At 34.1% G+C, this 18,852-nt stretch overlaps 1 protein-coding gene across 2 annotated transcripts; it reads left to right on the top strand.

Moving 5' to 3' along the window:
- Positions 1-1,761: 1,761 nt before the first annotated feature.
- On the top strand, positions 1,762-8,856 carry LOC136273146 (uncharacterized). 2 transcript variants are annotated; one of them, XM_066077259.1, is made up of 2 exons: positions 1,762-1,910; positions 2,198-8,856. In XM_066077259.1, the coding sequence occupies exon 2, from the start codon at positions 2,303-2,305 to the stop codon at positions 8,318-8,320; it is 6,018 nt and encodes a 2,005-aa protein (XP_065933331.1). In that variant the 5' UTR covers positions 1,762-1,910; positions 2,198-2,302; the 3' UTR covers positions 8,321-8,856. The 2 variants fall into 2 exon arrangements, with proteins under 2 accessions (XP_065933331.1, XP_065933332.1); XM_066077260.1 differs by having other exon boundaries at positions 1,762-7,097; positions 7,410-8,856.
- The last annotated feature ends 9,996 nt before the right edge of the window (positions 8,857-18,852 follow it).

The following is an 18,852-nucleotide window of genomic DNA, read 5'->3' as shown; positions in this document are numbered from 1 at the left end:
GATCACTGAACAAGTGTTTATTCTCTTTAAAAACAATAAAAAAAAAAAAAGGCCAACTTACATTTGTAATTTTTTATTTCTCTTACATTTTGTAATTTTTTATTTCTCTACATATCATTTATACCCGATATTGTTTTCATGCCCTTTGACTTCCAAATGTTTCATAAACTTGGCAATCAAGTCAACATTAAAAATTAGCCACGGTTCAAATTAAGTCAAATTTGATCTTAAAGTCGTCAAAATAGAAATATATCTCCAGAATTCAATATTTCATATTAGGATTAAGGAACATTACAAATGAATAAAGTAAACGATCAATGGCTTTGTTGAAAAAAGGTTAATCAAAATTTAAATTTTAAATTCAATTCTGAAATGAAAATCATGAATAAGACATCACTATCAAGAGACATTATATGCCCGGCAATCTTTTTTTTTTTTAATTTAAGAAATATTTTATGATGCAAATGGATACATAAAAGGATTTGACATCAGGTGTTGTGTCCTTTCTGATATATTTCATTTTATCAAATAAAATATACAACATGACTACTTTGTAGTCATGTTGTATAAAATGAAATATATCAGAAAGGACAGTTGCCTATGTAAGTCCTTTAATTCAACATATAAGATATATAAGAATAATAGTTTAATAAGTACATAATATGATATTAAGAACATATTATAATAAGAAACATGATATTGCCACCTTATTGTGAGGTTGACAATGTCTTTATTACCTTATTTAAAAGAGATTAAATATATGATGTAGAGCAAGCTCATGACGCAAAAAATATTGTTAATTGTAAATAAACATCAGGAAAGTAAATTGAGTACATGTACTTGCAGTTTGACAAAAATCCAATCAAAAAGAATTGGATACAAATATGTGATAAATTAAACGTTAAATACTTGGTACAGTTTTGAATTAAAATTGAACATCTTGTCTAGTTTTACTTAGATATCCAACTATTTATTTACGTCGACGTATTTTTTCGGTAAAGACCTGTTGATGCAATCGGAACATCGGTCAACCAAGGCCTTTTCCCGTTTTTTTCTCTCTTTTATTTTGATTGCTGTTGATGATTGGACAGCGCTCCAATGAACAAGGAGTCTTTGTCAACCACGTCCATTAACAGGCTGGCCAGAGTGGGAATATTCTTTTTAATAAATTATTTTATAACATACAATTTCTATAATATATCTTATATCATATATATTACATTTTTCTATCTATCACTAACAAGTTCATTGGTTTCTCCCTTTCTATAAAAATGTCTTTAAAATTAAATCTTAATTAATTTTTGACTATAAAAAAGCAAATAGCTCAACTAAAGTATTTTAAAATATTTTTATTCCTGGTCAATGGAGAGATGAAAATAAATAAAACACCCAGTAGATACGAGGCAATCGATTTGACTAAAATAGGATTACTGACTTTGTTAACAACGGAAATGTAAAAAAAAATGTATATCAAAACAAGAGATATATTACAGTAAGTGTTAAAAAGGTTGTAAATAATATAATGCTTATACAATTGATTTTGATTTAGCTATAGCCTACATCATTATTCCTTCTTTTTTTGTCCAAAATAATTATATCACCAATATTCTTTTTAAAAATGCTCATTGTTGAATTAAAATTAAAGAACATTTGTCTTAGCTACTTGAAAAAGTTGTGATGAAATACGAACAACCTTCCGGAAAATTGCTTGATAAATGTATAGAAAACATTCTATTTACAACAACAACAGCAACAACAATGTGCTGTTACGATAGGCAATGTTGTTTTTTCCATCGGGTTCGAAATTCAATTAATTTCTAGGGTATATATATTTGACTTCTTTACTGAAGAGCGTTAGTCCGTGCAGTTTTACCGCCAATGTATCTGTAGTTTGCAGTCAGGTCACAAATGTAAGTTTACAAATTATTTGCTGTTTTAATCAAAGTTTACTAATTATTATATCAATTCTCATTTGTTATAACATTTAAGTCTTTTCTAAGATACCGTAGTATTTACTTCTTAAGTGAAGTTTTTATAAGTCTCGATAAAGTTGCATAGTATTGTAACGAGTAAACACACATAATAGTTATTTGTGTATTGCATTAATGTTAAACATTTTTAGTATTTTCTGTGTTTGCGGAACATGCTTTTTGGGTAATGATATATGTATTGATATTTTTCCTTTGTAATATTGTAGCTTCTTACCTACATACACAAGTACGCAGAATAAAGCAAATAGAAAAGTGCTCGTGTTTCGGGTTAACTATGCACAAGGCATTATAGTAAGAAGATTTCGTATACCATGGCATCAAACCCTGATCCAGGAGAAACAGATACTGTACGGGAACCTGATTTGTTGGAGGAAAAGAAACCTGCTCCAGGACAAAACGAACACCCTGATCCAGGACAAAACGAACAACCTGATCCAGGTAACGTCAAAGACCCTGACCCAGGGATAACTGAAATTCAGCAGAATCCTGATATAGGACAGTTAGACCATAAAAAAGATCAACAATCTCTTCATGAAGCAGATGAGAAAACTATCGATGCCATCCCGAAATCACTCGGAGCAAGAGCACGAACAAAAACGGCAGCAGGTAAAGGATTTTACCAAAGTCAACTTCATGATTTTCAAAAAAAGTTACAAAAACATTGGACAAAGATGGAAGATTTATTGATAAATCTGGACAAAGCTGAAGTTGGTGATTTACAGAGACTTAGGAAGATAGAAGATGAGTTGAAGAGAGTTCGTACCAAGCACAATGCTGTGTTCAAAGATTTTATGTTATTTCTTACTCGAAATAGTGACAAAGAAATGATCCGAAAAAGTGAAATTGAGTTTGAAAGAAAAGAGACTGTAGTTACCTCAGTATTAACTCGCCTTCAAGCATTGAAATTAGAAGCCGCTGAAGTTTTATCACAGAGAATTTCAGACAGTGAATCATCTAGTGCATCCTCTCAACGATCCTTTGTTAACAAAAAGGACTTAACAGAACAATATGTGTCGCAACATTTTAGTGATCCAAAACCAATTGAAGATCTCTATTTGAAAACAAAATTGAATAAAGAACAATATTGTGAATACAAAATCCCACAAGAAAAGGAACCATTTTATGCCGAATCATTGTGTTTAGAAAAACCTAGAGAAAAACTGAAAGTTCAGGCAACACCAAAGCCAAATAGATTTTATGATCAGGATCCTCCTGTTCCAAACAATCCAAACTCTCAACTACACAGCACAGTACAAGACGACTCGGTTCTAGGAGGACTTGTGCAATTTCTCCTCAAGAAAGACTTACTATTAACCAGATTTTCCAAGTTCAATGATAGTCCTGAAACATTTATTGTGTGGAAAACTAGTTTTAAGAGCATTGTGAATGAACTTAATGTTTCACCATTTGAAGAAATGGACTTGCTTGTAAAGTGGCTGGGGCCAACCTCCAGCACATTTGCTTCTAGTATCCGTGCTTCCAATGTTCATGCACCTGAAAGAGGACTTCAGAGGATATGGGAACGTCTACACGACAGATACGGGCGCCCAGAGATGGTTGAAGCAACTATAAAGAAAAAGTTAGACAGCTTTCCAAAACTTTCAAGTAAAGAAATGAACAGACTTTATGATTTATTGGACATATTGTCAGAGTTAGAATCTACAAAATCTGATGTTCATTATTCGCAACTGTTGTCATATTTTGACACTTCCTCCGGGATCAATCCTATCGTCAACAAACTACCCTACGGTCTTCAGGAAAAATGGACGACTCGTGCCTCAATGTACAAGAAACAGTATAAAGTACCATTTCCACCACTGTCTGTGTTTATTGACTTCATTAGAGATATGAGTGAAGTGAAAAATGATCCAGCATTTGTGTATGACAACCCGCGTATCGCCCCAAGTTCAACACCTGCATGTGGAAATAGACGAGACAGTATTCTGAACCGGAAAACATATGTTCAACAAGAAACGATGAAACGCTGTCCTATTCATAAAGCTGAACATTCATTGTTGTGTTGTAGACAGTTTCTATCAAAGCCACTTGAAGAACGACGAAAGTTTTTGAAAGAAAAGCGCATTTGTTTCAAGTGTTGCGAATCAACAAATCATATGTCCAGAGACTGCAACGTTAAAGTGAAATGTGAAAAATGTGGCAGTAATAATCACAGAACATTGATGCATGTTGATAGATTAACGAACTCTTTTGAAAACCAACATTCAACTGTCAGAGAGAATGGCGGGGAGGATAACGCATCAGAAAATGTTGCCTCAAAATGTACCGTGTTGTGTGACAAACCCTCTTTAGGACGTTCTTGTGGGAAAATAGTGTTAGTGAATGTGTTTCTACGTCAAGATCCTAACAAAGCCATAAAAGTCTACGCTATACTGGATGATCAAAGCAATAGAACACTCATTTCTCCTGGACTTTGCGATCGTCTGGATGTTCAGGGCCCTTCCACCCAATATTCTCTGTCATCGTGTTCAGGAACTACAACTATGACAGGAAGAAGAATCGAAGGACTGTGTGTTCAATCAGTGCATGAAGATTGTCAATATGAACTTCCAATAACTATTGAATGTGATGATATACCAAATGAAAGATCGGAAATCCCTACTCCAGATGTTGCTCGTTTTTATTATCATTTGAATTCAATTGTCAATGAGCTTCCACCAATAGAAAAAGATGTAAACATTGAACTACTGATTGGTAGAGATGTTCCAGAAGCACATCATGTGTTTCATCAGATTACTGGACCAAAGAAAACTCCATTCGCTCAAAAGCTAGGATTAGGATGGGTCATAATCGGAGATGTATGTCTCGGAAAAGTTCATCGCCCAGACCTTGTTCGTGTGATGAAAACCTCCGTTCTTAACAATGGACGTACGACACAATTCAATCCATGTGAAAATCATTTTCAAGTGAAAGAACATCAAGCTTTAGACACATATGACACTTTGTTTCAAAAGTCCCCTGATGATGACAAAATTGGTTTGTCTGTAGAAGACCGTAAATTTCTTTCACTTATGGATGAAGAATTTCAGAAGGATGAAAATGGAAAATGGATTGCTCCGCTTCCTTTTCGTTCTCCGAAACCCATGATGCCAAACAACCGATCTCAAGCATGGAGAAGAGCTCGAATTTTGGATGCTAGCTTAAAGAAAAATGAAGTGAAAAAGACTCATTTTATTGAATTTATGAAGAAAGTGTTTGATAGTGGTGCTGCAGAAATAGCTCCTGTTCTCGATCATGAAAGCAACAATGAAATGTGGTATTTACCCATTTTTGGTGTATACAATTCTAAAAAACCAAATCAAGTGAGAGGAGTGTTCGATTCGTCCGCAGTCTATGAAGGACATTCTCTGAACAAAGTGTTGATGACTGGACCTGATCTTACAAACAGTCTTATAGGAATATTATTGCGTTTTCGCCAAGATCGATATGCTGTAATTGCTGATATTGAACAGATGTTCTACCAGTTTTACGTGAAAAAAGAACACAGGGACTTTCTTCGTTTTTTCTGGTATAAAAACAATAATCCAGATCTTCCTCTTATTGAATACCGAATGTGCGTTCACGTGTTCGGAAATGCACCGTCTCCTGCCATAGCAACATATGGATTACGAAAAACTGTAGAGAATTGTGAAAACACTTATGGGTCTGATGTTAAAGACTTTGTAAATAGAAACTTTTACGTAGATGATGGTTTAGTGTCCTCACCGTCCCGTGAAAAAGTTATAGATTTGATTAAAAGAACCAAAACAGTGTTTAAAGAAAATGGCAATTTACGGTTACACAAGATTGCCTCGAATGATAGAGAGATTTTGAATAGTTTCGGTGAAGAGGACTTAAACAAGAACCTTAGAGATGTACACTTTGGAGAAAACTCAGTCTTACCCCTACAGCATAGTCTCGGTTTATCATGGGACTTAAATCATGACAGTTTCTTGTTTGAGATTCAAGACAGTGAAAAACCAAACACTCGGAGAGGGTTACTTTCATTCCTGAATAGCATTTTTGATCCGTTGGGCTTTTTGTCACCTATTACCTTGTCCGGGAAAATCCTTCTTCGACAATCAGTTGGTGCCGATTGGGATCAACCATTATCAACCGCAATAGATCACAAATGGAAAGAGTGGAAATCATCTCTACAGTGTTTACAAGATTTGAGAATTCCTAGGATGTACTTACCTGTTTCATTAAGTTGTGTTAACAACATTGAATTACATGTCTTCTGTGATGCGTCAGAAACAGCGATTGCAGCAACTGCATATTTGAAAATCACTGGTGATGACAACGCAAGCCATTTGGGATTTATATTGGGAAAAGCCAAACTAGCTCCAATGAAAGGACATACAATACCACGGTTAGAACTTTGTGGAGCCGTCCTTGCTTCAGAAATCGGACAAACTGTTTTAGAACAATTGGATGTAAAACCGAATGTTGTGAAATATTACACCGACAGTAAAGTTGTCCTTGGATACATTTACAACCAATCGAAAAGATTCTATACATATGTGACAAATCGTGTGAGCAAAATCTTAAAAGTGAGTTCTACTGACCAGTGGAATTATGTACCGACCCATAAAAATCCTGCTGACTGTGCGACACGAGGAAACTTTTCGAGTGAACAGCTACAGAATAGTGAATGGTTACAAGGACCTCAATGGCTTTTAGAACAACATGAAGAAAATGAGGTTAATAAGAACTATGACTTCCCATTAATAGATCCACAGGATGACAAGGAAATTCGTCCAGATGTACAAGTCATGAAAACCACCACTAAGATGTCAAAGAACTGTATAACTGAACTTGCAGAGAAATTTTCCAAATGGAAAACCTTTATCAAATTTGTCGCCTGTTTAAGACATGTCATCAAGTCTTTCAAGCACAGAACTCATTCTTGTTCTGGATGGCATATGTGTGAAAACAGTATCAGTGTACAATCCTGTCAAGATGCTGAAAAATTTGTGTTGAAAGAAATACAGAAAGAGTGTTTTAGCAAAGAAATACTCTCTCTACAAAATGGAAAAACTGTTTCAAAGGATAGTCGGATTTCAACCCTTTCCCCATTCATTGACAGTGAAGGTTTACTTCGCGTAGGTGGGAGACTTAATAATGTGAAGAATGTGTTACCTACTGGAGAAATCAATCCTATAATATTGCCAAATAAACATCATGTTTCAACACTCCTGATTCGATTCTACCATGATTCAGTTAGACACCAAGGAAGACATTTTACCGAGGGAGCGCTTAGAAAGAATGGCCTCTGGATTATTGGTGCAAAACGTGAGGTGTCTTCATTTATTCACAATTGTGTCACGTGTAGAAAACTTCGTGGAAAATTCGAATTACAGAAAATGGCTGATTTACCCTCTGACAGAATTACTCCTGGTCTTCCATTCACCACAGTAGGAGTGGATACATTCGGTCCATGGACAGTTTTAGCAAGGAAGACACGTGGTGGAGTAATAAACAATAAACGGTGGGCAATCATGTTCAGCTGTTTAACCACACGAGCCATACATATCGAAGTAATAGAAGAAATGTCTAGTTCTTCCTTTATCAACGCCTTACGACGCTTTGAAGCAATACGTGGACCGGTCAAAGTATTTAGATCAGACAAGGGTACAAATTTTGTAGGAGCAGCAGATGAATTAGGAATACAAACTCTGAATGTTGAAGATGGTCCGATTAAAAAACATCTACGTGAAAATGGAACAGTTTGGATATTTAACTCTCCTCATTCTTCGCATATGGGTGGCTCCTGGGAGAGGATGATTGGTCTGACAAGAAGAATCCTTGATGCGATATTACTTGATCTAAATTCCAAACAATTAACACATGAAACTTTGACAACGTTTATGGCAGAAGTGTGTTCTATTATTAATTCAAGACCTTTAGTGCAGATTTCATCTGACCCAGATTCAACTTTAGTTCTTAGCCCTATGATGCTGTTAACTGGAAAAGTGAATTACTTACCTGTGATACCGGAAAGTGATAACATCAAAGATATGTACTGCGCCCAGTGGAAACATGTACAAGTTCTCTCCGAAATATTTTGGAAACACTGGAGACAAGATTACTTACAGAACCTTCAACCCAGACGGAAATGGAGAGATGATCGACCTAACTTAAAAGTCGGTGACGTTATTCTTTTAAAAGACAGTGCAGTACATCGAACAGACTGGCCTATTGGTGTTATAACAGAAACATACCAAAGCAGCGATGGTAAAGTTCGTAAAGCTCGCGTTCGCGTCCATAAAGACGGACAAAATGTGATGTACACGCGTCCTATTAGTGAAATGGTGATGCTGAATTGTTGATCGTGAAATTTGTGTTCCACAAAATTATAATGAACCTCCACATCTGATGACTGGTAACTATGTTCCATAGTGTATCTTTGATTGTGTTCCACAATGAATGATTGTTCTTAAACCATGTGAAATTTCATATGATCATTGCAAGTGTCCATAACTTAAGTTTTTAACCATGTTCCATGGTGAAGATATAAAATTTGCATATATGTTCCATAATGATATTTTTGAAGTATCTTTGTATGAATATTACTCATGTTCCATGGTGAATATATTTTGCATTCATGTTCCATGAAATTTTTGAACTATCTTTGTTTAAAAGCGTTCCGCTATGAATTCTATAAGTTTATACAATTTTTTAATTGGTAATATTTACTTAATATTAGGCGGGGAGTGTGCTGTTACGATAGGCAATGTTGTTTTTTCCATCGGGTTCGAAATTCAATTAATTTCTAGGGTATATATATTTGACTTCTTTACTGAAGAGCGTTAGTCCGTGCAGTTTTACCGCCAATGTATCTGTAGTTTGCAGTCAGGTCACAAATGTAAGTTTACAAATTATTTGCTGTTTTAATCAAAGTTTACTAATTATTATATCAATTCTCATTTGTTATAACATTTAAGTCTTTTCTAAGATACCGTAGTATTTACTTCTTAAGTGAAGTTTTTATAAGTCTCGATAAAGTTGCATAGTATTGTAACGAGTAAACACACATAATAGTTATTTGTGTATTGCATTAATGTTAAACATTTTTAGTATTTTCTGTGTTTGCGGAACATGCTTTTTGGGTAATGATATATGTATTGATATTTTTCCTTTGTAATATTGTAGCTTCTTACCTACATACACAAGTACGCAGAATAAAGCAAATAGAAAAGTGCTCGTGTTTCGGGTTAACTATGCACAAGGCATTATAAACAAAAACACCGAATAAAAAAAACCTAAAGAAACCATTACCAAATAGGAAAACTTTTCCTTTTTTTTTATTCTGTTATATTAAATTCAATTTTTTTTTGGGGGGGGGGGGGTGGTTCAGTGTTATATCGAAGAGATTTTTTTAAATATTTAAATTATTTTAAGTAAAAAACCAATTTCCCAAACCCCAACACAACCCCCAAATCCACAAAAAATCCCCAATAAACTTTTAAAAGTCTATTAAAAACTCACGCATAAATAAGGTACCTTAATATACCCAGACTTATACTTTTTAAGGCACTTTGTCACAAGATGTCGATTAAATGTTTTGCTAAACTGTTTTTATCAATCTACTCTGTTATATATAGTCATAGTTCAGTGGTTAAAGTATATATAGGGCTTGTGAACCGAAGATTTTGAGATCGAATCCTCCTGTTGATTTTGCTCATTTGGAAAGATAATTTTTTATCCAAAATTGCACCCCCCCCCCATTGACTTATATACATATTATTCATCATGCTATCTATCATTATTAAGAAATGTTCTGTAGATTTGAAAAAAATATTACAAGGTGTAGTGAGCCATCTAAACCCCACTTCCAAAAAAAATGAATGTAAAGTTTCCTCCAAAAGAGATACTCGCGCCGCACTTTATTCACCACATGGGCGCCGCACCACACTCACCATAACGAAAAGGGCGGACTAATTACATCAATCCAACAAAAACAAAAAAATTAAAAAAAACAACAACAAAAACAACCAAACAAACCCCCCCCCCCCCAAAAAAAAAAAACCCGCAAGTCAAACAAAAGACAAAAAATAACAACAACCAAATAGCTATCTATTTATTCTGATAATTGTTATAACTTCTTTAACTCGCGTAAAGCCACTGATTAAAAATGTTTTTTCAGTGATTTTTCTTCCCCTAGTCATATCTGAACTATACAGGTTTGTATCCGCATACATTCACAATTTAGAAACTTGAACAATGCAGGGTCTCAATTTTGAAAATATTTGTCACGTGTTCATCTATTATGTTTCCTCCAAAATAAAACAAAATGCCCGTTTGTCATAAATCCTCCTAACAAAAGAGCTTGCTGATAATTGTTGGTATAGAATTTCATTGTGCGTTATGATAAATTGTTGAGTGCCGATACCCCTTATTATGCCACCTGGGTGATTCAGTCGCCATTTATTAACCATATCTATTCAACGCCTCCATTAGTTATGAAGCTAAAGCAGTAAAAATTGACATATTCAAGTAAATTTTATGGAATAGCGTTCTTTGCTGTTTTTTAAAATCACCTTTTGAGAAATCAAAGGGAAATTCTTATCGTAAACTACCACTGTTGTGATCAGCGTCTTTTGTGCGTTTTAATCTATAGGGCTGTGAAGAAAGGTTCATCATAAACTGTCATCAGATCAAAAGAGTTGCATTGTCAACTTTGTCTTAGGGATAACTTCTCTATCATGTCATTATAATACTTTATCTTTGAATTTTAAGGACATTGCAACTTTAATATCGACCTGTTCTTGCGGTATCGAGGTATGGCGCAAGTGCGAAGCCGTAAGTCGTTCTGTTTAATTGTCGTAAATTTTGTTGTTGTCATTTTTATCCAGGCGGAAACATCGTAATTGTAGGGAGATTGAGAAAATGTGTTTATATAGGGGTAATGTATTGCTCCTAAACAGAACGAATCAAAAAGAATTATCAACCACCGATAAAACTTCAAAAGTAGCGTTCAAGAGAATTTAGCGGTAATATTTTCCCTCCTGAAATGAACGTTTTCACATTTATTTACCTATGGTAAGTGCGGTGAAAGGCCACACTGCTTAGATCTTCTTTTATCAGAGGGTAGCTACTATTTGAAGACTCTTGGCTTCTAAAAAGAAGATGTCATTTTGATTTACGTAACACAGACACAGAGAGGGCCCACACACTCACAGGGGTTATTCTTTCGCGACATCAAGGACTTCACCCCCACAAATAAATCAATGGCCCAAGCTTAGAAGTTCTACAGGTGTGCACACCTCATACGGTGTCAAATGCAGCGTACAAATATTTGTCGAAAGACAATAGGCAAAGAAACACTGGGTGACTACTTTCTGGGTACAGTCACTTCTTTCTAAGAACATTAGACAGGTAGCGCACAGACGAGCAGACGATTGTAAAATACATAGGGGCAAGGAACGACGCTGGCATACAGCCTCTATAATTAATGCAGAAATACAAAACTCGAAAAAAGGTGGTGTTTGCATTGCCTATGTTGGTATGTCACTCTGCACATCACATTGATAACCTAGCGGCGAGAAGGTGGACTTTAAAGGAGACTAGTCGTGCATATATGTGTCCGTTTTGTTGCATTGTCTTTGTCGCTTTGACCATGTTGGTCGACTTCCATCAATCAATCAAGTACTATACCACAAATGTACATTGTTAGTTTCCAAACAACTTGTAATCACAAAAGAACTAATTTATTTTCAACTCTGTAACAATATTTAATGGTACCATGCTACCAAAAACAGAGACAAATATTTCACAGTGTAATAAAGTTTGTTTCTAAATATCTTTTTGTTGATTCTCTCTTGTGTCAGGTGTTTTTCGGCATGTTTCACACAAAGGAGACAGGATAACAGTGGAATTTGTCCCACCTATCTGACGAGGATTTGAAAGTTGTCAGGATTTCAGAGATGGGACAATAAGTTTGAATGGTACATAAAGGCTGGATTACTCTGTCAGGGCTTTCCCATACATGGTAGTCTTGACATAACACCCCCAACCTGTCTCTCAAGACATTGCTAAATAATGGCGCTAAAGTCACTAGGAGCGCAATTAACAAGAGGACGACTCACTAACTTAATCCACAGAAACGATGGGCTTTAGGAAGAGAGGGTCTGCCAGCTGATAAAGTACCCATTCATTTTGGGTCCATGTCAGTTCATTCATCTGTGTTGAGTCGGGATTAAGGTTTAAACACCTTGCTCTTGATGAACACTATTGAGGACGCATCCATCATAAGTGTCTTAGTGATCCGGGTTCTTTTCCTGCCAGAACATTCCTACAGCACAGACCACATCCCCCCAAAAACGGTACATATCTCCATGAGTAATCTTTACCACAGTTCAACGAGTATTGGACCAAAATACTCCTACCGGAGGGTAGAGGAGGTGGCCTGTTGATGTGTTCCCCGTAGGTACCTCCGTCCTGTGTGGTTACAAGGCTTTAATGTAATTCAGAAAATGCAAATTTATGATAGGAGCTTATCCCAGGGTGTAAGAACCCGATGAGATGCGGTTGTAAATACTTTCTCTTTTATCTTTTTGTCGCTTCTAAACGATGCATCTGTAATCCCACTGATCAATGTGGGTGGAATGGCAAACAGGCTGGATTTTTAAAAACGAATTTGTCTTTTGGCCATGTTTGGTATTTCCACGCTTTTCAATAGGACCTGGGCATCGGCTTTATCTGAGCGGATACCTTTTGATGCGTTAGTCCTAGCTACTGAATACGAATGGGACAAAAATGCCCTGTCCAAGGGCATTTTCTGATAACTCTTGGAAAGCAAATATGAACATGATTTTGTTGTCATCATATAAGGTTTATGATGGGTAGAAATGAAGGAAAGTTTAATAAACCTATCGCAATCATTCACGCCGCTAAATACCCAAGGTGTAGAATCATACAAAGTCTTGGTCACTCTTGGGACCTTTGATACAAAGGTTTTCGTCGAATCGTAAATCACAAATTGCCCCAAATAACAAAGCAGAGAGAGAGAGAGAGAGAGAGAGAGAGAGAGAGAGAGAGAGAGAGAGAGAGAGAGAGAGAACTCGTTCACGAAAAAATTGCAAAAGTGTGTTGCAATAATTGTAAAAGAGTTATTGAGTATTTTGGGTAAATATCAACTTCATCTTGGTGGGAAATAAGTTGCTAAAAGATTTAGTGTCTGTATATCGAAGAATTATTTCTAAAAATTATATATTCTTGCATGCCAGAAACTAGTTTCCTCGGTTCCGTTTTGTATCTTACCGTCTAAGCGGGTTATGTATTTATTGGCGATGATTGCCATCTTCATAGCTCGTATGAATTACAAAAGAAAACCTTTTACTATTCATATTTACATCTGTATCTGAATCATTTCATCAAATATCATTAAAAAGAAGTAAAAGTACATAAACTTTATCTCTGTCGATCAGAACGTTACACAGAAGGAATAGCCAAATTTCCATATGGAAGATGACCATAGTTGAAGATAACCATGGTAATAACAACCACTATGAAGTCTGGGGTCAATCCGTGCAAGTTTATAAAGTTTATTGCAAACGTATTATATTTGTACGCTATTTGGCGAAAAATAGTTTTTTTAAGTAGAAGACACAACCAAATGTAATACGTTTACAGTATGCCTTCAACGGTGCTTTAGTTTCGACAGATCAAGACACAACACCAACGTTTAAAAAGAAAAATCATTTGAACGATGTAAATATTATTATAGATACTGAGAAAGGGTTAAAAATGAAAAAAGCGAAACAATGCATTTGAAAACAGTTTTTAAAGTTTAAAGAATGCGCTTATACATACTCATACATGTCGTTTTGCTGGGTTGTGTAGATTACATTCCTCTCACAAAATGAATTGCAATTAATTTTTTTAGAAAAAGGAGGAAACTACATTGTAGATGTCAATATATGTACGTGTAGTGTTATACCACCAAACTCATTTTTATTTGGTAGAAAATGGTAAACAAAAACTGGAAATCGATATAGTTCTGGCAATAACGTGCCATTAGAATAAGTTTAATAAAAGAAGGAAATATGTAAAAAATCACAGTCAAAAGCCCCCCCCCCCTCCCCCCGATAAGTTGATACCTAAACCCTTAAAAGAAAGAGAAAGAGCAGAGCGCTTGGTATGATGTGAAAAGCATGTTTAAGTAGTGTTTTATATTATGATATATTTTATTGTCAACAATAGTGTGAAAAGGAATGTTTAATCACATGAAAACAAGAGGGTCGGATGCAACATCGCTCACCTGAGCAACAAAAGCCCTAACTCTGATTCAATCTGCTTTATTCTTTAAAATCTTAAATATCCGGACACAAGTTATTGTTCAAAATCATTTTCAAAATTTTTAAACATCTTTCTCTATTTATCCCTATGCAAAACTTCAACACTCCAATTGCAATCCAGCCCTATTCCTAGGAATTGTAATTTGAATAAGAATGGATCTGCACCACCTGAGGATACTTCCACTCAAGCTTTTTTGGCTAAACGTTTTTTAAAATAAAATTTCTTTGATTTTCCTCTATTTATTAATATGAAATATTTCAATCCCGAATTGTGACCCCAACCTACCCCGAGTCACAAAAAATAAATAAATAAATAAATGAAAAAAATAAATGATTTTAAATCAACATTTAATTTAACAAACTGTAATATCCTTAGCTTCATACCATGGCTGCATTTTGCCAAGTTTGGTTTGGATTGGCACAGTGGTTCTGGAGAAATAGGCCAAAGTGTAAAAAGTTTGCAACGATAACGACAGAAAACGATTACGACGTCCGACAACGGACAAATTTTGATCAGGAAAGGTCACCTGGGCCTCTGGCTCAGGTTAGCAAAAAAATCATATTTGGCATTTTCTACCAATCATACTGAATTAACGACTATAAATACTCTCTAGTAGGTTTATAAAACCCATCATCACGAGTATTTTTCACGTGTTTCAGATCAAATATACATGTTTATAATACTGATTATAAATTAGGAAACATCTAGATGTTTATATCAATTCTGGCAAATGTGATAATTAAAGGCGAAGCCCTGTTTTGCAACGACGAGGAAACGGACGAACGTTAGACATGCCAGCGGTAAACATGATCATTGTGACGTTCATTTGCTCTATCACATCCAATGATTCATTTAAGGTCGCTTACCTTTTTATAAACTTTGAAAGAACTGAAAGCCTTTTATACTTTTATGACATCCAATTGTATCTGTCACATTAAAGTTTTAAAATTCAGAGAATTTAAAACTATTTATAACAGTTAGATTGTCATAGATAAGTTTAGAAATATTCGATTTTAAACTTTTAATGTAAAATACATATTTACAATTGCAAATATATTTGCTTATGTGAACTTATGCTTTTCACAGGATTTGATCACGTAACCAACCAAGTTCATATCCTGGTGAACTTTTTAACTTGCTGTTTATTTCTCAAACAATGCTTAGATTATACCATTTTCTTTCTCAAAAATTCATACAATTAATATATTTTTTTTTACAAACAGTTTATATTTATTTGAAAAATTAACCATTATGAAGAAGCTGCTCCAAAAAGGACTAAAATGATCATTGTTTTGAAAACGAGTAAAGGTGAGGATACAGACTAGAAATAACTAACAATAAGAGGAGACGATTATTGAATAAAGGTATTTTGATTTCAGATTCAACTTTTGCAAATTATTTTTGGCTGTCATTTTTTTTTTCAAATTTAGACACAAATCTAAGTTCTAAAAAATGAAATCACAATGGCGTTATGTAAAAATGGTAAATTATTATTTAATCTTAATTGTTTAAAAAAAAATTTCTGTAAACGATTCGCAAATCAATTCCATGAAATCTTAAAGAGGTTCTCTCCTTAGGTTTTGGGTAGCCATTTTGGGTCACCTCTAGTCAGAAAATTCTGCATCACATATTAATTTTAGTAGTGTATTTATATTTTACAAAGCCTAATAAACTTTATTGAATAAAATTATATGTAAAAAATTACATTTTTACAGATTTTAGTAAGGGACTATATTTTGCGGCGGAAGGTTTTCAAGAAGGAAATAAGCAATTTTCAAAACTCACTAGTTCTAGAGTACTGTTACTTAAGCTTCCTAATTTTCAGCGCAGACCAAACCTTTAGATAGTTTGGGTATTACGATATATTCATGATGTTCTGAAAACATATGATCATATTTAAACAACATTTGGATATAGCTATCGATATATTTTGACACATTAGCTTATATTTCAAAGACGTTAAGAAAAAATTGACTCAAATTTTAGCTTATTTCACGCTATATCTCATTTTTTTAAAAATGTGATATTATTAAAATAATAGCTAAATAATAGTTCAAACTTTAAATATTTGTTTGATTTTATCAAATAATTAATTTCCATGCTAAATTTAAGCAAACATTTTGGGCCATATATTTTCAAAAAATGGCTTAGGACATGGGTAACTATGGTGGCATATCTCTGCCCCTTGTGTGCTAGTTATTTTTTTATTAATTTTGTCGACATGCAAGATAAAGATGTTGACATGCAAGATAGTTATGTCAACATGCAACATAACTATGTTGACATGCTAGAAAACTGCAATCAAATAAAAGTTATAAAAATTTCGAATATCGCCAACATGTGACATCCAAGATGCTAGATATGCTACCTATTGATGTCAACATGCAACTTATTTATGTTAACATGCAACTTCTTTATGTCGACATGCAACTTATTTATGTCGACATGCAACTTACTTATGTAAACATGCAAGATAAATATGTTGACATGCAACATATTTATGTCGACATGCAACTTAGTTATGTTGACATATAACTTATAAGTTGCATGTCAACATATTTATCTTGCAGGTAAACATAACTAAGTTGCATGTCAACATACTTATCTTGCATGTCAACATAAGTAAGTTGCATGTTGGCATAAATAAGTTGCATGTCGACATAAATAAGTTGCATGTCGACATAAATAAGTTGCATGTTGACATAAATAAGTTGCATGTCAGCATATTTATCTAGCATGTTAACATAAATTAGTTGCACGTTGATATCAATAGGTAGCGTATCTAGCATCTAGGCTGTCACAGGTGAGAGATATTTGAGATTTTGTATAATTCTTATTTGATTGCAATTTTCTTGCATGTCAACAGTTATGTTGCATGTTGACATAATTATGTTGCATGTCAACATATTTATCTTGCATGTTGACATATTTGATAGGAAAATAACTTGCACACAAGGGGCAGAGATATGCCACCATACCAAATAAGACAACCATTCTGAGAGTGTTCCATAAGCAATACACGTCCCCTACCGGTTTGTAGAAATTTGTGAAAACAATGCACTCTTATGCATATCATTTCTTTCCGTCTTCTGTACCCCGAATCAACAGACCAACCCGAAAACGAACCCGACTGTAATAATACAAAAACCCTGTCGATTAAATTTACAACACAATGCTTGACACTATTTTACAGAACTTATTTGTTTGTTAAAAACAATAAAAGGAATGGTACAAAAATGCACGATATTTTTTCTGACTACATACTTTCCTCGTTTATTCAATACACACCGAACCCGATAACGAACCCGAACATTAAAAAATTGGAATATAAAAAATTAATTTTCTCGAAAATATGTAAACCAGACGCTACAAAATTGTAAACTTGATCTGTAGTTTGACATTTTGAAGCTGTTTAGCAAATTATATATTATTCCTCAAACGCATAAAGAAAAAAAGTATGGAAAACTGAAGTGGGACAGACACACGGACAGACAGACTGACGGACGGACGGACGGACGGACTGACGAACGCAGAGGAAAGCTATAGTCCCCTCCGGTGAAAACCGGTAGGGGACTAATAAATGAACATTTTAGGTCCACATCTTTATATCCAAGTGGTTTTCGGATGATTGACATTACTTTTATTTCAGCTGCCAACCTCCTTTAATTGTTGGGAAAATGTCAAACTATAAATTCATAATTTCAGGGAAATTCATATTTAATTACCCCTCCACTGCAAGGAAATATATTAATATATACAACCAAATGATGTATACAATTGTGAAAAGGTTAAAGCTTAATTTTTGTAAGAAAATAGTAAACGTAAACAACAAAAGAACTAATAATAATTGATTTTATTGTTAACTGTCTCTAATCATTAGAATTGAAAATATTTAAAAACATGTATTAATAAAAAAAAATCAAAACTACTAATTACTGTATTTTTAAAGAAAATATGAGAAGTCAGAGGTTTTGTAATATGTGTAATCAAAATGATATAGAGGACGAGTTCCACTTTATTTTTAAATGTCCATTTTAGGAGGAATTAAAAAGGAATTTATTAATCAATTTATTAATATATTATTTATCATATACAACTTAAATTTTATAAATTTTGTTAAGCTACTAAGTGTGGACAATAAAAAAGGACTCAATAATTTTGGTACATTTCTGTCACAAGTTTATCATTGTAGTATTATATTGCCAAACTGCTTATAATATTTTGTAAAACATACGTTGCAATACCCTTCATATCCTCTTATCTGTCCACTATTTTATCGATCGTTAATATTGTATAAATGTAATTTGTATTCAGATGAGTCTAAGAAAACTTTAAGGAAAATAAATTGAAGCGAATTGTGTCTTTAGGGATTTAAGAGCAACATTTAATGAATCCAAAAAAGGACTAAGTGTCAACTTTGATATTACAATACACTAAATCATGTAGTTGTATAAGATCAGGCGACAGAAACGATGTTTACTAACAAATCATAAGATTACAGTAAACAGTTAACTAATTTTGGTGACTTTTTTCAATAAATTACTGCAAACTGAGCAAACGA

The sequence above is a fragment of the Magallana gigas genome, chromosome 2 (assembly GCF_963853765.1).
Source record: "Magallana gigas chromosome 2, xbMagGiga1.1, whole genome shotgun sequence".
NCBI classification, from domain to species: domain Eukaryota; kingdom Metazoa; phylum Mollusca; class Bivalvia; order Ostreida; family Ostreidae; genus Magallana; species Magallana gigas.
The sequence above is the reverse complement of the archived record's forward strand: the minus strand, read 5'-3'. Positions and strand labels throughout refer to the sequence as shown.

Bases quoted from the DNA above. Each gene is read 5' to 3' on its own strand.
- LOC136273146 (XM_066077259.1), top strand. From the start codon at position 2,303: ATGGCATCAAACCCTGATCCAGGAGAAACAGATACTGTACGGGAACCT.